The sequence below is a fragment of the Octopus bimaculoides genome, chromosome 2, assembly GCF_046866305.1.
Source record: "Octopus bimaculoides isolate indiv1 chromosome 2, ASM4686630v1, whole genome shotgun sequence".
Taxonomy (NCBI): Eukaryota; Metazoa; Mollusca; class Cephalopoda; order Octopoda; family Octopodidae; genus Octopus; species Octopus bimaculoides.
Genome location: NC_142929.1, coordinates 108,056,566 through 108,080,619, shown reverse-complemented (window position 1 = coordinate 108,080,619; position 24,054 = coordinate 108,056,566). Strand labels below are relative to the sequence as shown.

The 24,054-nt window shown below is 36.9% G+C and overlaps 1 protein-coding gene across 2 annotated transcripts in view; it reads left to right on the top strand.

Annotated features, from left to right (window-relative positions):
• The window catches only part of LOC106868120 (uncharacterized), a 46,264-nt gene extending 32,790 nt beyond the window's left edge, over positions 1-13,474 (top strand). For both annotated transcript variants that reach the window (XM_014913252.3, XM_052978572.1), the window contains exons 13-17: positions 1,307-1,371; positions 1,563-1,634; positions 5,891-5,993; positions 11,038-11,104; positions 12,621-13,474. In XM_014913252.3, coding sequence (XP_014768738.1) covers positions 1,307-1,371; positions 1,563-1,634; positions 5,891-5,993; positions 11,038-11,104; positions 12,621-12,733 — 420 coding nt within the window. In that variant the 3' untranslated portion in view covers positions 12,734-13,474. The remainder of the gene's footprint in view (positions 1-1,306; positions 1,372-1,562; positions 1,635-5,890; positions 5,994-11,037; positions 11,105-12,620) is intronic.
• The last annotated feature ends 10,580 nt before the right edge of the window (positions 13,475-24,054 follow it).

Here is a 24,054-nt window from a genome sequence, read left to right as displayed (position 1 = left end):
CTGTCACTAACCATTCATCTATCCTTAGTTTCCTCATTGACCACCAGATAAGGGATTAGGGGACCCTGTCAAGGCTTTCTCCATGTCAACGAAAGCCAGGTACAGAGGTTTATCTTTGGCTAGGTATTTCCCCTGCAGCTGTCTTACCAGAAATATAGCATCAGTGGTGCTTTTCCCTGGTACGAACCCAAACTGCATCTCATCTAGACTGACTCTTTCCCTAATTAGTTGGGCTATGACCCTCTCCATGACCTTCATTACCTGATCCAACAACTTGATACCTCTGTAATTATTTGTATCTAAAGCATCATCTTTACCTTTATAGCAGTTGACTATGGTGCTGCTACACCAGTCATTGGATATGACTCCTTCATATATCACCTGGTTAACTATACGGGTGACTATGCTATAACCGACACTGCCAGATATTTTGAGCATCTCTGCAGTGATTCCTGTTGGGCCGGCGGCTTTCCCTGTCTTCATACTCTTAATTGCTTTATCTGCCAAGGTACTGTCAACTCAGATAGCTGGTCCCTCTGTTGGCTCGACATTCGGCAGACTCTCTTTCTCCCATTCATTTTCTTTATTGACGTACCTTTCATAGTGGCATCTCCAAACCTCTCTCTTTGCAGCCTCGTTTAGTGCAAGTGAGCCATCATCCATGCAGACACATTTCTCTCCTACGACATCATGATTCTCTCTCACACACTGTCTTGCGACACAAAATATCTCAAGTTTATCACACAGCTGCAGGGGAAATACCTAGCCAAAGATAAACCTCTGTACCTGGCTTTCGTTGAAATGGAGACTGCTTATTTTGATCATCGTCTTTTGGTTTTCTGTAGCTTTGCTCTCTTTTACAAACCCAGTGAACATACATATATTTCCTATTTCAAAGAAATTCGAACAATACATATAAGACCCAAATTAAAAAGATTCTCAACAATTCAACTTCTCTAGTTGACATTAACACCCCCACCCCCAATAGGGGCCTTCATTCCTACATTTTAGAGCTCCATGATGTCCATTTTTCAGGAGCAAAATCCTTTTAATAGGTTCCATAAGACTGGAATTTTGGATTCTGCACATAAAGATCAGTAGTATGAGATACATGTGTCATGATTAGAATTTTTTAGGGTGTGTAAAGAGGGAAAGAACCCTCATCTGCAATTTTGATGAAATTCGAATAACACATATTCCTGTACATTAGAGAAAATATAACAGAAAAGTCTAATTCTTTAATTGCATGTAACACGGGCAACGCTGGGTATCTCTGCTAGTGTATATTTTATTTTGCTTTTGACAGGGTTGGGGCCTTTACTGTGAAGCACTTGGAACAGAGATGGGATTGTATACAGATAACTATAAACTGTAAGTAAATGTGAACACAATACAGTTTGACGTTCTTTTTAATGCTGTTTCAACATTAAAAAGAACATATTATAAAGGAAAACACTTGAGAAAGTTAAACTATTAATTCATCATTTACTTTTGGAAATAGTATTTTTATGTCTGTATTGTATCTTAAAAGCTGTTTACTTGTATAATTTAAAAACTTTTAGGTTGGGCCGTTACAATTTTGAAATGCACCGAGCATGTCGCCTTGTGGTTGATACAGGAATTCATGCCTTGGGGTAAGTCTGTTATCAAGATATTCTATATTTTCTGATGTAGTTAAAAATAAAAAAAAATAAGGGGTGTTTAAAAACATGAAATATTTTATTGACTTTTAACCTATAAATAGTGGTGTGTGTGTGTGTGTGTGTGTGTTCAACCAATTTACAGTTTTGCTTCACATTTTTTTCCTGTGGTAGCATGGGTCTGAAAATTTGGATATTTGCAAATGAATTGTTTTTGTTGTTTGTTGCATTTTCTTGTGCTAACTCAACAATAATATAAGAGGGATTATCAAGAAGACTGGCAGAAGAAATTATTAAGCAGACTAGTAGAAGACTAGCAGAAAGACTACCCTCCGGGCAGTTTTCTGCTTGCCACTTGATAATATTTTCACATTTGATTCCTAATTCTAATGATTTTCTATGATATTTTACATCTAATTGTTTCTTTGTATAATAGTGCTCACTTGCTTAGTAAATATTGCTTTCATTATTTTATCATAATCATAATCTCTCTTTTTTAAACAAACATCAAGGTAGTCCAACTATGTTTAATGTGCAACTATAGCAACAAATTCATTTGATAATTCTTAGATAATAACAGATAAGAAATAAATCACATATCAATTAAAGGGAAAAGCAGTTTCATTAACTACTTTTTGTTGCAGACCGTCATAAATATGCAGTTAAGAATAAGTAGGTATAGGTAAATAGTCTATGTTCAGATGAATATTGCTGCTTAGTGAGCATAAAAGTATTCCAAAATAAGGCATTTAAGAGGAAAGAAAAAACATTGGACAGAACGTATTTAGAAAAGAATCTAGGTTAGTAAGTTAAGATCAGAGACCATTCTAATTGGTGTAGACAAGTGGTACAAGCATGATGATCCACATTTTATATGGTGTAAGTTAACATCTGTTTCTATTTTATGGATATGATCCAGACTATGCATACGTGTGTGTGTTTGTGTGTGCGGAGTGTTTTTTGTGTGTGGGGAGTGTTTTTTGTGTGTGGGGAGTGTTTTTTGTGTGTTCCTATCACAGATAAAAGAGCAATGCCTTTGACAAAAAGAGGAGGAGATGCAGGATCATAGGGCATTATTGCAAGACAAGTTACTCTGAGCCACTTACCAGATTTGTTGATGGAGTAAGATTCCTTCCTTAGTGCCTTACAGGTGGAGATTGAGATGGTTGTGGAACAGTACAACAGATAGAAGGATAAAAGCTAAGAGACGGAACTGGAAATGGTGGAGGAAATAGGTGGGGAAGGAAGGAACACTATCAGATTGGTAGAAGAGTAGTTTGATTTAAATATCTCGAGTAAAGGAGAGAAGCAGTAAATAAGAGGTTTGTCAGTGTTCTAAACCGTAAGGACCAGAAGTAATCTGTCAGGGTAAACCATGACATTGATCAAAAGTGCTTATGAAAGATTATGGTGCACATGACCTGCTGAATAAAGAGAATATGTGGGGAAAGAGGAGTTACAATTGGTGTCTCCAACAAGAAGGCTAGCTGCTGAGGTTAATTGCTATATTATTGAAAGGGCCATTAAGGATATGAAGACAGCGAAAGCCTATGATGTGGGCAGCCTGGTGTGCTTTTGATCAAGTGTCAGATGATGTGGCACCCACCAAGTAGAAATGTTCATCGTGCCAGGTTTGGAGTGCAGAATATTCTCAAGTCTCTAAAGGGATATGCTAACAGCATTGGCTATTTGATTCATAGTCTATCACCTGTCATCCATCACCATGGGGTGAATACAATCAGCGTTTTCCTCAGTGGTGATAGTTTAGGTCATCTTCAAGATTCCCTTCTCTCCTAAATTCAGCTGCCACTTTAGCACTGTTGATAAAACTGGAGCATCATCCTCTAATGTAGCAACCTTGTCAGCATGAATGTTCTTGGGGGCTAAACCCTTTTTCTGCAAGTACTTGATAACCATGATGCCAAATTTTGTCTATTTTCAAGAGAAGTAGCTATTAGTTACTTTTGAAGTCTTATTTGAACAGTCAGATGTCAGTTTAGCTGGAAAGAAACACTGCTGTTACTAATAAGAAGTGTTGAAATCAATGTGTACAACATTTCACAGCCCTAGCATTACTTGTTCATAGTCAACCTATGAACTTTACAGCCCACCTTTGTACATGTTTGGATTGGAGAAGCCCAAAATTCAATTGTGCACAAATGAGAGTATTAGCAAAAGAGAAAACTATTATTACCAACTAAGATGTGGTTATGCTGGATATGCAGAAAAGGAGGAAGTAGAAATTCTATACTATGTACTCAATGCAGATAATGTACAGAAAAACAGTACTGTACAATTTTTTGCATCAAGTGGTGCTGATCTCTAATTGTAGAGGGAACACGTGGAAGGAGTAGACCCGGGAAGACGTGGAGATGAAGTGGTGAGAAAGCATCTACAGATGTTGAGACTCACAAAGGAGATGTCAAGGGACCAAGACTCCTGGCAATTTGCTGTGTTTGTTTTTTGACCTTGTCTGTGTGTTATATTTTTCCATCATAAGTGTGTGTGTGTACGTGTGTGTGTGTGTGTGTGTATTGTATGTATATGTGTGAGTGCATGTGTGTGTGTATGTGTGCATCTTGACATCACATGTCAAATAGACAGTTTCATGAATTGTTGGTGCATCTGTTTTTATTCTATTATAACCATATTCTAATGTCAACCACCTAATTGTAAACTGACATTCTGATATAAAAACATCTCTCTCTCTCCTTTGTCTGTCTGTTTCTCTCTCTCTCTCTCTCTTTTGTCTGTTTGTTTCTCTGTCTCTGTCTCTGTCTCTCTCTTTGTGTATATATATATATATATATGTATATATATATATATATATATATATATATATATATATATATATATATATATATATATAAAACCAAACAACCTAGCTAAAACCAAAATCCTAATAAGTAGGAAGGTAGATAAAACACAAACCCCTTCAGGTAGATGGCCCTGCTCAGTATGTAGAAAAGGAGTAGGTAGTAACTCTATAAGATGTACCCGGTGCAAGCTATGGACACATAAGAGGTGCAGCAACATCAAAGGCAGGTTAACTAGCAAGTTAGTTTTTGTTTGTGGCAGATGTTCAGGTGCAATAAAGACTGTAAACAAACAGGAAACAACTTCTATCTCATTCCAGGGTGAAAAACTAGAGGTAGTCGATAGCTTCCGCTATCTGGGCGACCAAGTTAGTAGTGGGGGTGGGTGTGCTGAAAGTGTAGCTGCTAGAATAAGAATAGCCTGGGCAAAGTTTAGAGAGCTCTTACCCCTGCTGGCGACAAAGGGACTCTCACTCAGAGTAAAAGGCAGACTGTATGACGCATGCGTACGAACAGCCATGCTACATGGCAGTGAAACATGGGCTGTAACTGCTGAGGACATACGTAAGCTCGCAAGGAATGAAGCCAGTATGCTCCGTTGGATGTGTAATGTCAATGTGAATACCCGTCAGAGTGTAAGTATTTTGAGAGAAAAGCTGAACATTAGAAGCATCAGTTGTGGTGTGCAAGAGAGACGATTGCGCTGGTATGGACATGCGGTGAGAATGGATGAGGATAGCTGCGTGAAAAAGTGCCACACCCTAACAGTTGAGGGAATCCGTGGAAGAGGTAGGCCCAGGAAGACCTGGGCTGAGGTGGTGAGGCAAGACCTTCGTACATTGGGCCTCACCGAGGCGATGACTACTGACCGAGACCTTTGGAAATGTGCTGTGCGTGAGAAGACCCGGCAAGCCAAGTAAGATCGTTGCCAGTGCTCCTGGACTGGCTCTTGTGTGGGTGGCACATGAGATGCACCATTTTGAGCGTAGCTGTTGCCAGTACCGCCTGACTGGCTCCCGTAGGATTTTCGAGTGAGATCGTTGCCAGTGCCCCTGGACTGGCTTGTGCGGGTGGCACATAAAAGACACCATTTCGAGCGTGGCCGTTTTCGTGCGGGTGACACGTAAAAGCACCCACTACACTCTCTGAGTGGTTGGCGTTAGGAAGGGCATCCAGCTGTAGAAACTCTGCCAAATTAGATTGGAGCCTGGTGTTGCCATCCGGTTTCACCAGTCCTCAGTCAAATCGTCCAACCCATACTAGCATGGAAAGCGAACGTTAAACGATGATGATGATGATGATATATATATATGCATATATGAGAAAGAGCATGTGTACACTTGCATTTATAGATTTTTGTATGTTTAAATATACAAAAATGTCTTTTAAGTCATAATTTTTGTGAATGATTTACAAATATTTATCTATCTTCAGGTGGTCACGTCAGAAGGCTATTGATTATATGAATGAAAACTGTCCTATTGATTCCTTATCCATTTCAAATGAAGTTGATCGTTATATTACATGGCCAGGACAGGTACAGCTGGAATTTTCAGACAATGTTTCTATTATTCATGAAATTCTATTGAAATATATCTTTTCATGTATTATTTTTGTTGCTTTTTTGCGTTTAAATATAAAAAAAACTAATTTGAATAATATTGTGAGAAATTTTAATAAATCATTGAAATTTATTACAAAAAATAGTAATGTTGATTTACTCTTTTACTCTGTTATTTGTTTCAGTCTTTTAACTGTGGCCATGCTGCAGCACCACCTTTAGTCAAGCAAATTGACCCCAGGACTTATTCTTTGGAAGCCTAGTACTTATTCTATCGGTATCTTTTGCCAAACCGCTAAGTTATGGAGACGTAAACACACCAATATCGGTTGTCAAGCGATGTTGGGGGGACAAACACAGACACACAAACACATTGCGGAGTCACTATCAGAACTAGAGGAGAAGTTTCAGGTGTGGAAGCAAGGTCTAGAATTGAAGGGCCTTAGAGTCAACCTAGCTAAAACCAAAATCCTAATAAGTAGGAAGGTAGATAAAACACAAACCCCTTCAGGTAGATGGCCCTGCTCAGTATGTAGAAAAGGAGTAGGTAGTAACTCTATAAGATGTACCCGGTGCAAGCTATGGACACATAAGAGGTGCAGCAACATCAAAGGCAGGTTAACTAGCAAGTTAGTTTTTGTTTGTGGCAGATGTTCAGGTGCAATAAAGACTGCAAACAAACAGGAAACAACTTCTATCTCATTCCAGGGTGAAAAACTAGAGGTAGTCGATAGCTTCCGCTATCTGGGCGACCAAGTTAGTAGTGGGGGTGGGTGCGCTGAAAGTGTAGCTGCTAGAATAAGAATAGCCTGGGCAAAGTTTAGAGAGCTCTTACCCCTGCTGGCGACAAAGGGACTCTCACTCAGAGTAAAAGGCAGACTGTATGACGCATGCGTACGAACAACCATGCTACATGGCAGTGAAACATGGGCTGTAACTGCTGAGGACATACGTAAGCTCGCAAGGAATGAAGCCAGTATGCTCCGTTGGATGTGTAATGTCAATGTGAATACCCGTCAGAGTGTAAGTATCTTGAGAGAAAAGCTGAACATTAGAAGCATCAGTTGTGGCGTGCAAGAGAGACGATTGCGCTGGTATGGACATGTGGTGAGAATGGAGGAGGATAGCTGCGTGAAAAAGTGCCACACCCTAACAGTTGAGGGAACCCGTGGAAGAGGTAGGCCCAGGAAGACCTGGGCTGAGGTGGTGAGGCAAGACCTTCGTACATTGGGCCTCACCGAGGCGATGACTACGGACCGAGACCTTTGGAAATGGGCTGTGCGTGAGAAGACCCGGCAAGCCAAGTAAGATCGTTGCCAGTGCCCCTGGACTGGTTCTTGTGCGGGTGGCACATGAGATGCACCATTTTGGCTCCTGTAGGATTTTCGAGCGAGATCGTTGCCAGTGCCCCTGGACTGGCTTGTGCGGGTGGCACATAAAAGACACCATTTCGAGCGTGGCCGTTTTCGTGCGGGTGACACGTAAAAGCACCCACTACACTCTCTGAGTGGTTGGCGTTAGGAAGGGCATCCAGCTGTAGAAACTCTGCCAAATCGGACTGGAGCCTGGTGTTGCCATCCGGTTTCACCAGTCCTCAGTCAAATCGTCCAACCCATGCTAGCATGGAAAGCGGACGTTAAACGATGATGATGATGATGATGATGATACATATATACAACGGGCTTCTTTCAGTTTCCATCTACCAAATCCACTCACAAGGCTTTAGTCGGCCCAAGGCTATAGTAGAAGACATTTGCCCAAGATGCCACGCAGTGGGACTGAACCCAGAACCATGTTGTTGGTAAGCAAGCTACTTACCACACAGCCATTCCTACACCTATGTATAATATTATGGGGGATATAATAAATTTTTTTGCCATTAGGCCAAGTGATTAAGAAATGTTGTTTTGCAACCATGTGGTTTCAAGTTCAGTCCTACTGCATAACACATTGGGTGAGTGTCTTCTATTATAGCCCTGGGATATTGTAAATTCAGAGTGAATATAGTAGATGGAAACTTTGAGCAAACCTGTCAAATATGTGTGTGTGTGTGTGTATGTTGTAGGTCTTTGAATTTGTGTTTTTCCTCCACCACTACTACTGCATGACAGCCAGTGTTGGTTTGTTTATGTCCTCATAACTTAGTAGTTCAGTAAAAAGTACTAGGCTTACATAAATAAGTACTGGGGTCGACTTGTTCGACTAAACACTTCAAGGCAGTACCCTAACATGGCTGCAGTCTCATGACTGAAACAAGTAAAAGATAAAAATAGATTTTAAAATTAAAATTCGATTAATAAAATATTTAAAATCTTTAAAAAATATAATAGTGTATGGTGTAGAAATATCGAGTCTTTACACATAGTAGTTTCCCTTCTCTCTTCTTCTCTCCCTCTCTCCCTCCCTCCCCACCTCCACATCTTTTGTCATTGATACAATAACCTCAGTTCTTCCCTCTGAACTAGTTAACTACTTAATTGATCTACTCATCTTTCCTCCTCCTGTCACCGTTACAATGTCCAGATTTTGTATTTGTCACTTTGAAGATTTCAGTTCTGAGGATACCAGATTAGTCAAAAATCCCCCTCCTTGTTCATTGTTTTCCTAAGCACATTGTTCACTAGCCTCTGGGGGTAAACAAAAATAATGAACATTGGTTCATTTCCCTAACTATTTTCTAAGTAGTTTCAATTGCTTAAAGATTACCTAAAATATAAAGATTAAAAGATCTATCTGTCTATCTTGTTAGGCAACTTGCCTGGACCAAGTCAACACTTCCATGCTAGATGCCCTGATTTTCCATAGCAGTTTTCATATCCCCAACTTGAGACCCAGAGTCTTTTAGAAGTTGATCAATCATCATCATCATCATCATCATCGTTTAACGTCCGCTTTCCATGCTAGCATGGGTTGGACGATTTGACTGAGGACTGGTGAACCAGATGGCTACACCAGGTTCCAATCTGATTTGGCAGAGTTTCTACAGCTGGATGCTCTTCCTAACGCCAACCACTCCGAGAGTGTAGTGGTGCTTTTACGTGCCACCGGCACGAGGGCCAGTCAGGCGGTACTGGCAACGGCCAATATATATTCTTTTTGGTTTCTGTTTGATGGATACCATATCTCCTGACATTTGATCAAAAGTGCATCAGGCTGATCACATTATGGGAAAATCTGACATTGAGACAGATTCAGCTGATTTCTTTGCATGTTTCCTTAGCCAGGATGAGTGTTGGGTTCAGTACTTTGAGGCAGAGACAAAGAGACAGTCCATGCAGTAGAAACACCCATCCTCACCTGCTCCAAAGAAGGCCAAGGTAGTTTCATCTGCAGGGAAGGTGGTGGCATCATGTTTTTGGGATGCAAAAGGCATGTTTATTGACTGTCTTGGAAAGGGCCATACTATTAATGGAGAGTACTATGTCAAGTTGCTGAGACAGATATGAAAGGCTATCAAGACGAAACGCCCAGAAAAAGTGACGAAAGGGGGTCTTGTTTCATCCGGACAGTGCTCCAACACGCAAGTCGTTGGTTTCAATGGCTACTGTGTGTGACTGAGGCGATTTGATGATTTTTAAGCGTTTATGTAGTTGCTTTACGTGCTTGAAATAGTATCTGAAATAGTATCTGAATCATTGCATTGCCTACCAAGGATAGTTGTGGCTGTAACACTTTAACTATAGTTTTGGTCAGTTGAGGATGCCTTGCAGTTGTTGCTAAGTTATTCTTCTGTTTTTTTCCTTAATTCTATTGATACTATACAAAACTCGATCTCTACTTTTTTATGCAGAGCGCTAATCACAATGGCCATAGTCATTAAAAAAAAAAACTCTCAAAGGGAGGCAATTTCAGTTGAAGTAAATACTAAGTTGTCTCCCTTACATGTCATTGTTGTACCTTTATTTTCCAGTCAATAATTTGAATTGATGTTTGAATTTGTGAAGACGAAACCTTAATGTTTAGTAAACGTAATTCATTGTTTGACGTCTGCTTTATTTTAAAATTGTCCTGAATTAAAAAAAAAAAAAGAAAAAGAAAATCACTTAATTTTGAATTTGTGATTAGATTTATTAATTCGTAATGTACTTCGTCTGTCTGTCTGTCTGTCTCTCTCTCTCTCTCTATATATATATAGTGCGTGTGCGTGCGTACGTGTTGTAGATGGTGCGTGACCTAGTAGTTAAGAGTGTTAGGCTTACGTTCTTAAAGTTGAGGGTTCAAAACTTGGAACTTAGACTTGGCAATGCATTGTGTTCATGATCTTAATTTCACATTGCTCATCTGAAAACGAGTATGAGTGGACTGCTGGGGCAGCCGTCTCTCCCTCCAGCTGCTGTATTCTTGATATTTCACTGTGTCAAAGGTGGAACAGCTAAGTAGATGTCTTTGTCTACTCAAGACTACACAAGCATTATTCCTCACTGTATTTCTGGGAAGATCTTTGAACACCTTGATTTTGGCCACCAGTTCGGCCCTGGTGTTGCAGGCAGAGCAGTTAGTGTCTTTCTCAACTGTGCCCCACACATAGTACTCCATAAGATTACAATCAGGGGAATTATGAGGCCAGAAATTGGGATTAGAGAAGTTGTTGAAATTCTCTGACAACCACTTCTGATTCTTTCTGTAGGTATGGTAAGGAACTGAATGCTGTTTTCACACATATAGCCTTCCTGTACCAATCCTCTCCAGCCAGAGTTTGACCAAAGTCTCCAGTAACTTCATTTAACAGTCTGAATTGAGCTTAAGTCTCCATTCAAAGATGTGGGGTGAATTCTGGCACTCTCTCAGAAGAGAGTTTTGTGCTTAAGAAAGGCATCAATAGTTTTAGTACAAAGCAATGCAGGAGATAATTCTAATCCATGATTTCTTTGAATTCATTTCAAATTCCAGATATAAATTTTATTCGTAATAATTGTTTTAGTTTGCTTTTATTGAATTTTCAGGTTTAATGTCTATTATTACTTACCTTTCTAATGAAATTGAATATGTTATTAATCTATCTGAATGTCTTATTTTGCAGGCACTTGGTTACAAAATTGGAGAGCTGAAAATCTGGGAGTTTCGAAGGAAAGCTGAAAAGGCTCTAGGTAAATGTTTCTTATCCATTTGTTGTCTTTTAGTTTTCATAGAAGTTATTCATTTTGTCTCGTTTGCAGTGATTTCATTGAATTGTCCACTTTTACTTTCTCATATCATAATTATATATTTTTATTGTCTGTTTGTTATTTTTTTCTTGAGTCTTTTGGATATTCAATTTTAAAGTTTGATGAGATGTTTTTCAGTAAATTAGGCAAAATAGAATAAGAACTAGGTTTGGGACAATGGTGTTGGTATCAGTGTCTGTGTATTTTCCATGTTGACACGGGTTAGAAATAGCATTGAACAAAGCAACATTTATGATGAAAATTTATGAAGCAATATTATTTCTACATGGAATAAAAATTGATTGAATTAATTGTAATTTTTTTGTAATATTAAGTGGGGTGAGTTGGCAGAATCATTAGCATGCCAGGCAAAATGCTTAGTGACATGTTGTCTGTCTTTAAGTTCTGAGTTCAAATTCCACTGAGGCTGACTTTGCTTTTCATCCTTTCGGAGTTCAGAAAATAAGTACCAGTTGAGCACTGGGGGTCAATGTTATCGACTTTCCTCCTCTCCTGAACTTGCTGGTCTTGTGCCAAAATTTGAAAACAATATTTTGCAATATTTATTTTGTCCCCTGCTTTACAATGAAAGGTAATATCAACCTTATGGAATTTTGTCTCAGAATGTAGAGGTCAAACTTTCTCATATTAGGATACATATTATAGGTATAGCTATGGCTGTGTAGTTAAAAAGTTTGCTTCTCAGCCATGTAGTCTTGGATTTAATGCTACTATGAAGCATCTTGGGAAAGTGCTATGGGCTGACCAAAACCTTGTGAGGGGATTTGGTAGACAGAAATTCTGTATGAGGGGGTGCTGAAAAGTACCTGGCTTTAAGGGTATTGTGAAAGGCCTGGTTGGAGGCCCAACCATCCAAGTTCTTTTACAGGGCTTAGAAACACTGAAGGACCGATGCAATAAGTGTGTGAATCTGAGAGGGGAATATGTTGAATAAAATCGTAATTAACTGATTGTCCTGTATTTCCTTTTACCCAAAGCCAGGAACTTTTCAGCACCCTCTCATGTACATACATATGTATGTGTACACATGTGTCTGTGTGTCTGTTTACATTCATGCTTCTCTGAAATTCATACAGCTGCAGGTGGTGACATTGCTGTAATTTTCTGGTTAACTGGTCATTCACTGGCTTTGCACCTTTGAAAATGTATGGAATGAAATACTTGAAAAGCAGGTAAAGCTTAGTGACAGAAGAGTCATCTAGCTGTAAAATAATCCGTTAGTAACATAGTTGTTCAACCCATGCTAGCATGGAAAAATGAACGTGAAAGTAAAGAATTAAGCAAATTTTGATTACTAATTCTAGTTCTTTTTTACAATAAAATTACCATTGCATTGAATTCCTTGTCATAATGACCGAGATTTGATACTATAATTATTCATTTGTGTCATATTTAACTGAACAATATTTTTTTAGAAAAGACATGTTCTTTATTGTAGGTAGCAAATTTGATATTCGGGACTTCCATGATGTTGTGTTGAAAGCAGGCTGTGTTTCCCTGTGTATACTTGAAGAACTGGTTGATGACTACATTAAAGAAACACTACAGTAAAATCTAATTGGTCAACAGGAACATATCCAATAATGAAACCTGTCAAATGATACTGAAATAACATATCCACCTGTATAATCCTTCTGATTAAGACCTTCATCGCCAGTAAAGAAAGAATTATTTCTAATCATTTATCAATGAAATAAATCTCATAATTTGACATATTTTATTCTCTAAAACAAAAAATTTAACTTCTATTCAGGAAAATATCTTGGCACTAGTTTCTTACTTAAATATTGATTATTTTTGTATTTGATTTTTGAATGTTTTTAAGCATTGCAATATTTTTATTGTCATACTGCGTAAGTAAGCTCCTGGTGAATTAAGTTCATGACTTTGGTTCAACTCCCAGTTGTAGCTATTTCACTACATACTCTAGGGATTCGAAAATTTGACATCAAGGAAAGAGTTCTTCAAGAGAAAGTTGACAGATTTTGCCCGTCAACTTTTCCCTTAAGAAAGTGTCTGTCCAAAACTTTGTACTCTTCTTATTAATCTTTACAAAATAATGCAAATCTTACTGATGCAGACTAACACCTACTTATGTCACTAATATCATTGTGAATGGCTTGAATGTTACATGACCTTACTTTCCTTTCTGAGGATTTTGAAGGAACAATATAATTTTTGCTGAAATGTAAGCTAAAATACTGCATTTCTGTTACCAGTATTAATACAAATGCCATGTACACTTTTGAAATTTTGATCAAAGAAATAAAAGCAATTCTATTATTTTATAAACAGTTTGTGTTTGTTTTGTGAATATGTTGATGGTTGCTTTGTAGTTTAATTTATTAATTACTAATTTGCTTAATTTACTTAATACTAATTTACGTAATTCATAGAGATGGTACATCAATCTGAAAAAGAAATCTTCCTATGTAAGTTGTTAAGTGATGTAAGCTAATTAATTGTCTAGCAATACATGTTATACCTAATTTTCAATTAGGGAACCTGAATCCTGTAGAACTAAATAAATTGCATAAAAATGCAATTAAATTTTTCTAGTCAGATATGAACCCATGGTCTAGTAGTTCTGAACCTAATCCACATTGTTATTTAACCTTTACTTTGTTTCTGTCACCTATAGTTATTAATCTTTTGATGACAAGATAAGCTGATTGATTACAATCAATGAGTTAAAATAAGTAAATAGTGCAAGTGAATTATTTACATTGGGCTACAGAGTTATGAAATTAGTATTTGTTTCATGTCTCAGTTATAAGAATTGCATTAAGTAATCTATGTAACTGTAAAATATTTCCCTGAATTATTTCGGTTTGGATTTGGTTTATGTGAGTTTGTGTGTTGAAGCATATTTTGTTGTGTTTGGGGGAGAGGCATTCTCTTTTAGTGCCTTATAAGATGCATAGAAGGTGCTTGTAAAGACATGAACATGACATACATTGGAGAGACATCTAGGAGCATTGCGGAACAACTAAATGAACATTTAAGACAATATGATGACGAAAAACAGTCCTCCATACTCTACCAACATGGAGGCAACCTGGGTCAACATGACATCCACATTTTATCTAAGCACCCAAAGGACCCAACACTCACACAAATACAGGAGTATGTCCTCATAAATGAAACATCACCAGTACTAAATAGGAAATATACGTAGTAGATATCGTACCCCAGACCCACAGGTTGAATAGAATAGTTAGTGGGATGTTATGAAGATAGATGTATGTATGTGTGAGTGTGTGTACATGTATATGCACATGTATGTAGGCATATGGATATGAATGTAAACAGATCGACATACACACGGATAGGTACATAGGTTATATGAACAGACAAGCACACGAACACACACACACACACAAATGAAGACTGAAACACATGACCATATATACACACACAAGGATACATATAGAGACATATGTCCACATGGAGATACACATCCATACATACAGACACAGTAAATAGTTGCAAAACACACACACACACACACACACACACATGCAAGCATACACAGATCTTTGGCTAGGCTAAAAAGTCACATTCGATCACAGCACCGTTAAGTTAAGCTTCGTGCAATGGCCATACTCGATAACGAGGGGGCAGCCATCATGTATGTATGTATGCATGCATGCGTGTATGCATGTATATATGTGTGTGTATGTGTATGTATATATGTATGTATGTATTCTGCCTGCATATTCATGTGTTTGTATGTTCGTGTTTGTATTTTTGTGTGTGTGTCTGTGTATGTTTGCATGTGTTTGTGTGTACTTCTGTCACCTTGTGTGTGCATGTCTGAATGTGTGTGTGTGTGTGCATGGGTTTTTTGCAACTATGTACTGTCTCTGTATGTATGGATGTGTATCTCCATATGTGTGGACATATGTCTCTATAGTTGAATAGTTGCTCCATATATATATACATATGCATATATATATATACACATATACGTATATATACATGTATATATATACATATATATATACAGATACTAATAGACATACACGGCGTCGCTCGGGATTTAAATAGCATAGTTTGTATAGTATGGTACAGTTAAGTTGAAACGTGTGAAACGGGGAAGTGCAGCATTGACGACAAAACATTTGTGGAGTAAATGAAGGGCTTATTCGACTGACATGTCATGCGTCTGTTTGGAAGATTCCAGGCCCTAATCTTGTCATGGAAAAGTGGGTGGGAGTATGTGATTTTTGATCGCACCAAAAAGCTCTCAGTGGATATACTCTCCTTTGCGGCTGTCGCTGCCGCTACCACGCTGAACAACCAGCAGACATAGGAACTGCATCTACGTGATAAATTAAGCCTGTGGGCGCGCTCAACAACACCACATGAGAGAAATCTACATGAAAGAAATGACGTGTTAAGTGGGAGGTGGTGGGATTGGCAAGGAAGCACTTGAAAACAACACTGTCATGCGATATTTCGGTTTGGAATCAATAGTCGTGGTTCACCCGTACACTCCTTCGCGTAAACAGCGTGCGACCATTGAGGACAACTCAGCTCCCAAACGAAAACAATTCTGCATACAGTGTCCGGGCACGCAAGGTCACATTAAAGACACGGTCTCTAACTAACGTAGTTGGGTCTTAGACACCATAAATTAGTAGGCTAATGTACATGTGATATTTCGATTTGTAATCAATAGCTGAAGAATATTTGTATGGAATTCGTCTATGCTTAGAAGGAAGACTTTGATACTGAAGGTGAACGAAAATAGTTGAATAGTTGCTCAGGACTGAACAGCATATTTTTCATATTTAACATAGTACGTTCGAAATGGTTTTTATTCCAACAAATTGCTACCTATGGTACTACGGGAACAGGCTATTGTTGCTACCATTTAGACAACGCAGTTTGAAGTCTACATCGGTTCATCCATTTAATACAACCTACTTATATAATTTCAGTAGCTGTTTTTTCCATTTTGAACAGAAGCAATGCGTGGACCATGTGGGCAGTCGTACGGACCCCAGGACAGGGTATTTTCTGCCTCCAGGAGCTCCATTACTCATTATGTGAAAACTTTTAAAAGTCTCAAACCATCTCTGGAACATAAGTGATATGTGTTCCCAGTCTGGAGAAAATCAGTTGCGAACTTTAGAAGTTCTGCGGGTATGTATACAGACAGACACACACATTCTCAGTTTTATGCTACCTCCCCTATAACCAGTGAGGCAGTTACAATAGAATACATCAACATTAGCGAAGAAGATGTACTACTAGCTATACATGAAGTGGACACAAACTCAACTGCTGGCCCTGATGGTTTCCCAGCAATCCTCCTTAAATCGTGTAAACATGCCCTGGCAAAACCCCTCCAGATCCTCTTCCAGAGCTTTCTCGCAAAGGCAGACTGCCAAGCAAGCTGAAGGAGGGAATAATATGCCCAATCCATAAAGGGGGAAGCAGAGCAGATGCCAAAAACTATAGGCCTATCTCTCTGACTTCACACATCAGCAAAGTCATGGAAAGGATAGTCAGAGGAAAACTAATTGCATTCCTTGAAGAAAATAAATTGCTGAGTGATACCCAACATGGCTTTCGACCAGGTAGGAGCTGCCTGACCCAGCTCTTACAACATTATGACTGGGTGTTGAGGCAGTTAATCAACAACTCAAATGTGGACGTAATATACCTTGATTTTGCAAAAGCTTTTGACAAAGTGGATCACGGCGTGATGTGCCACAAACTGCGTGATCTTGGCATAGCTGGAAAACTTGGAGTGGTTACATGACTTTCTGAAAGATAGAAGTCAGGCAGTAGTGGCTAATGGAGCCACCTCTATGAAAACACAAATAATGAGCGATGTTCCACAGGGCACTGTCTTGGGACCATTGCTTTTTATAGTCGCTCTCTCAGATATGCCTTCAAGTGCCCGGATAGCCACACTTGCAAGCTACGCAGACGATACGAAAGTCTCGCAGAAAATACAGAACTCCAGTGATGTTGCACATCTGCAGCAGGAGTTGGACTCAGTTTACAGATGGGCTGAGGATAATAATATGCAGTTTAATGCTGAAAAATTCCAAGCCCTGCGCTACCAACGCTCAAAACTGAATATGAAACTTACAGAGTACACTGGTCCGCAGGGAATTTCAATCCCAGAGCCTAAATCAGTGAGAGACCTGGGTATCGACATGAGTGATGATGCCTCTTTCCAAGTGCACATTACCAGGATGGCAACAAAGTGCAGACGATTGGCTGGATGGATCCTGAGAACATTCAGAACCAGAGATAAGGAAACCATGATGATCCTCTGGAGGACATTCGTCCTCAGCCGCCTGGACTACTGCTCACAGCTGTGGTCACCCATCAGTTTGAAATTAACAGCAGACCTTGAAGCAATCCAGAGAAGATTCACAAAGAAGATTTTCTCTTTGAAACTGCTCTGCTACTGGGAAAGGCTGAAACAGCTAAGACTCTACTCCTTGGAGAGAAGGCGGGAGAGGTATGCAATAATATACATCTGGAAGATCCTGGAAGGAATTGTGCCAAATTTTGGCATTGAAAGCTACACTAATGCTAGAACGGGACGACACTGCATAGTGCCAAAGATCCCAGCAATGCCATCGCGCTTCAGGACCAGTTACTGCAACAGTTTGGGTTTCAGGGGCCCACAGCTTTTTAATATTCTCCCAAAGAGCCTGAGGAACGTGCACAAAGTAGATGTAGGGGTTTTAAAATCAAAGCTGGACCTCTTCCTGTCGAGAGTCCCAGATGAACCTACCTTGTGGCAGGAGGTGCAAATGAGGGTTGCTAAATCAAACTCCATTCTTCACCAAGTGCCACAAATTGTAAGAGGCTCCCTGTAATAACAGTGTAGCAACACGGCGGTGCATCAGCATGGCCGCAGCTCTAAGCTGAAACTATAAAATAAATATATATATATATATATACATACATATATATATACCTATACATATATACACCTATATATATACATATGTACACATATACATATATATGTATATATATATATACATATGTATATATATTTATATACATACATTTATAAATATATATATATGTGTATATATATATACATATGTATATATATTTATATACATACATTTATAAATATATATATATGTGTATATATATATACATATGTATATATATTTATATACATACATTTATAAATATATATATGTGTATATATATATATATATTTATATACATACATTTATAAATATATATATATGTGTATATATATATATATATATATATACATTTATAAATATATATATATGTGTATATATATATATATATATATATACATACATTTATAAATATATATATATGTGTATATATATATATATATATATATATATATATACATACATTTATAAATATATATATATGTGTATATATATATATATATATACATACATTTATAAATATATATATATGTGTATATATATATATATATATACATACATTTATAAATATATATATATGTGTATATATATATATATATATACATACATTTATAAATATATATATATGTGTATATATATATATATATATACATACATTTATAAATATATATATATGTGTATATATATATATATATATACATACATTTATAAATATATATATATGTGTATATATATGTGTATATATATATATATATATATATATATATATATATATATATATATATATACACACACAAACACATACATACATACAGGGATTGGACAAAATAATGGAAACACCTTAAAATTTCGAACAAATTTATTTTAACATGGGGTAGGACCGCCTTTGGCAGTAATTATAGCTTGAATTCTACGAGGTATGAACTGTACAAAGTTTGAATTGTTTACAAAGGAATTTTTGTCCATTCTTCAGCTAAAACAGTCTCCAGTTCTTGTAATGATGATGGTGGAGGATATCGACTCCTTACTTGCTTCTCTAAAATGTACCATAAATGTTCGATAATATTGAGATCTGGGGACTGTGGTGGCCAGATAAGATGTTCAACTTCACTCGAATGTTTCTCCTGCCATTCAGTAACAACTTTAGCTGTGTGAATTGGTGCATTATCATCCTGAAAGATTGCGTTTCCCTCTGGAAACAGTTCCCCAACCAAAGGATGAATTTGATCAGATAAAGTGCTTAAATAGTCTTGACTATTAATTCTGCCATGAAGGGAAACCATTGGGCGGATTTTCTAGATATAGTCTCCCCTCCCCCCCGATCATCACAGATCGTCCTCCATGTTTAACAGTTGGAAGAAGGCAGTCTGGGTCAAATGCTTCTTTTGGCTGTCTCCACATGTAGACTCGGCCGGGACCAATTCTGTATATATATAAGTACATACATATTCTGGCATGGTTGTGAGGTTAAGAAGTCTGCATTACAACAACGTGTTTTAGACTCAGTTCCACAGTTGCACCCCCAGCATAGCCACGCCCTATGCTTGAAACATGTAAAATAATAAAAGAATATATATCAATTTGCGTATTATACTTACAGCAGATACACCATGGAAGGCCTAATTAGTTGCAGCATTCGTTCAGAGATAACTCTTAGAGACGTACAATGTTAAATTGCACTATAAATTATATTAGTGGACAAAAATCGTCCAGTAGCGGTGGTGGCATTGCTATTTATGTATTTCAACCTCCCTGAGCTTCGTCAGTAGCAAGTACCCACTGGCAACCGCATGCTAAGAGGAAATCCATCGTTACTGTTATAGAAAAATTTCGAAAAATCACTGCTGTTGCAAATTAACTGGTTAGCCGGTCGGTTGAATAGAAATTTGTTACGCGCAACAGAAGCAGTATTAGTTTAAAATAATCTGTGTCTCATACTTAAATCAGATATTAAATGAAAGTTTAATTAATTATACTCGGTGGTTATCACTTTTAGTAAGTAGTGTAAGGCTATTGAATCAATGACCAGGATTTGTCTTTGGTTTTACTTTAGTAGCCGTAGAAGATGGGGTGATTTCAACACCTACCATACGAGAAGATTTCCAGAAACCAATTCTAAATATGTGTTTCGCATATATGATTTTAGCCTATCATCTGTATATAAAATGAAATTAGAGTTTCAAGCTGAGAGCTTCAGAACTCTCAGACTACATGTTTCTGTTATCAGTAATAAGAAAGTTATACTTGTTAATTTTATTAAAAGAGAAATACTAAAAGAGGCAGGTATATTGATGAATAACATAAAATCTATGATCACTTAATTTCTCTTATGTGAAATTTTTCGTAGAGTACAATATAATCCTTTCTACTATGTCGTAGAGTACGATATAATAAAAAAGTATTTTCTTAGACTATTCTTCAAGAATCCCAGCCAAACCCCAAGAATTCATTATATTATATGATACATTAATTCGTATAATACATTGAATTATTTAATACAGTATATTATATAAATTTTTATGTAGAACTAAGTAATGAAACATAGAAATGGTTTGTGTCATTAAATATGTTCATTAAATTACGGTTTTTGAAGCTTTAGATCCAAAGAAATGCGTCTCGGAGACAGCTACTTTTAATTATCGTATTTGCCATGAAATTTCTTAATATTACTGAGGAAAATAGAGAATTGCGTGAGTTGATTTTGTGAGAGAAATAAATGTCAGAGCCATAGAAATATTGCTGTTGTATTTCTCAAGAAAAATGTGGAGGTAAACTTCGTTTCCTCGTTGTCTCACAATTAATTATAAATTTACTGTCATTGCCACATTCTTCAATTGTAGAAAGTCTTTTTCTTTCTTTGGTTAGATAATACAAAAGTAAGAAATCGTTTCCAGTAAAGTACGAAAACACTAAATGATTCATTATATAGCAAAAATGTCTTTTAAGAATAAATGTACAGAATGGCATCTGTCTGTAAAATTGTTTCAAAACACTGAAAAAAAAACTAATTTATGTATCAATAAGGTAAAAAAAAAAGCGAAATTTTAAAATAAAACAAGCTTATGTTTTTTTTTTTATCTACTGGGACCCCCTCCTCAAATTCCATATTATCAACATCAACCTCGTCAACGTCCATCTCAAATTCGTCATTGTCAGACTCACATTATCGTCAGTCTCGATTACGTTGTCATCAACTTTATTTTCATCATCGTCAGTTTTAATGTCGACACTTTTGAACGGAGCGATTTTTTTTCTATGACCAGACATTGACATGTCGTTATTTACCGCAAAATTGTAAAAGAATGTAAACATTAAAAAGTTATGTAAAGGATTACGTTTTTTGTAAAAACATTAATTTATTGCCATAAATATACGTGCATATATTTAGTACATTAGATATAGAGGCAATTATGTGGATAAACAAATTAGATAGATTAAATTTATTAAATATAATCGTTAGGGTATGAAATACAAAATATGTATATATGTATATATACAAACCGAGAGAAAGCAAAAGGTGGAGACATTCGGATGATGAATATTTAAGTATAAATATATACTAAAATAAGTATATATATAAATTATATAATTATAGTAAAAGAGTAAAAGAGTATATAAGGAGGAAGGAAAAAACCCCTGCTCCTACATATTGTCTGAATACGCCAAAAAACGTTATAAAACCACCTTTAGCTCCTGCAAAAATACGGGTTGTAGGCGAGCAAATGAAAAATACAAAATAAAACTCCAAAGTCAATTGTGCATTGGTCCAATTTCGAGATTAAAGCAGTAAAATAGCTTATTTCTCATCCTCAGCACAATATTCAAAGAAAAATAGTTACAAATATTTATACATACCCCCACGAAACAAATTCGTACGATCATGTGCAAATATATCCGCGCTTATGCTACAAAATAAAGTCAAATTTTTACTTTAAGTATAAATATATAGATATTTATATTAATAGGTGAAAACTTAGGATCTTTTTGGTTTGACGGACAACATTTTTTTATGTAGTATTTTTGGTACCGAAACACTTTCAAACTTCGTATACTTGTATATTTTGTGATATAGAACAGATAAAAAAATTTGTATTCGAAGTTATTCAATGTAAAAAATTGTCGTATTTCGGTAATTTCAACCAATCACTGACGTCTATTGAGGTGAAAACAATTACGCCGTGGAATGTAAACAACGGTGTCAGGGGATATTTTCCCTTGAATAAAATTAGGGCCGTTGTTTGTCAACAAAAACTATCCGTTGTCAACAACAACTATCAGCGGTATATATTTCGTTTGTCACTGTTGTTTATGACATCGTTCGTGCGTTTGTACTGGTTTTAGCTTAGGGTTTTAGGGTTAAGGTTCGGGTTTTAGAGTTAGGGTTAGTTTTAGGATTACGGTCAGGGTTATGATTATAACTCATAACCATAACCATAACCCTAACCCTAACCCCAACCCTAACCCTAAAACCCTAACCCTAACTCTAAAACCCGAACCCTAACCCTAAAACCCTAAACCCTTACTAGGGAATAATGATATAATTAAACAGGGAATAACACTCTTAACGCCGGTAAAAATTATTGTTTATAAAAAGAGCAGTAACTGTATTCAGCTGAATAGACGTCAGTGATTGGTTGAAATTACAGAAATACGACAACTTTAACATGAAATAACTTATTAAGAAATAATTTTTGTTAAGAAGGCTAAGAGAAAAAGATGTTTTATATGACACATTCTACCAGTATCCCAAGTTTGAAAGTGTTTCGTTAAGAAAACAAGTGTTGCCCGTCAAACCAAAAAGATCCCCAACTTATACAGAGTACAAACGACAGAGAAAATTAAAGGGGTGGAAGAAAGGTGTTATAAGTCCACAGCTGTTTGTGTATATAATTAGATTCTGTACTACATACATATACAACACAATAAAGACAAAAATGAATTACATAATTTTAACCTGTCATTCATTATTTTCATTTCTTAATTCATTTATCATATTCCTAAAAAATCCAACTCAGTAATCAGTCAAACCGGTGTCGATCACTATCTACGAAACCCTCAAATAGAGGGGATGTAAAAATATATACATATACCTATCCAAATACATAGCATAAACATATACTTATATATACGCAAATAAACACATATGCATATATACTAATATGTATGTGAATAGCAAATCAAAAATGTCTTTTTTAAATAAAATTTTAACCCTATTGTAAAAACAACAAATAGGTATTTTATCTTTGGTTGTTTTGTTAAACCGACATTCTAATAAGTTACTATTTTTGCAAATATCAATATACCAAAACCAAGCTAACGTGAAGTATATTTTCCACTTAAATGCGGCTAGACCCTAAGGGTGAATGCTACTGTTGCTTTTCGTCACAGGAAAAAGTATATATGTATTTGCATTGGGAGCCCTTCGCATCGAAGATCGGTGATTGTCGTACGCTGACGAAGGGTAAATACCCCAAAAAACTCGAGTCCGTGCATATCACGTCAGATCGACGATGGGAAATACCGACAGGGCACAGAAAGTGTGTCAATAGCCAGCTGGAGATGTTCTCCTGGGGCTAAAAGCAACAGTAGCATTCACCCTTAGGGTTTAGCCGCATTTAAGTGGCAAATATACTTCACGTTGCCGTACAGTTACTGCTTATACCTCGTTCAGAGATTTAACAAAACCAAGCTATTCAATCATTAATCAACGATTTTTCTCCAGAGCCCTTTCCCTATTCAATTATTCATTGTTCTAGTTACAAAGGATGAGCTGAACCTTCTTTTCACAGTGACCACTTTTTATTTGCAAATATATTTCTGTTCCTTAGGTACCATCTCCTTAGATTTTGTGTTGGCCTACAGCCTTTTCTTCATAGCTGGATACGCTTCAGCGAAATTGTTACATATTTGGAGTTCTGTTTTGATTGGTTCCACCAGCTAATGATTTCTCTCGAG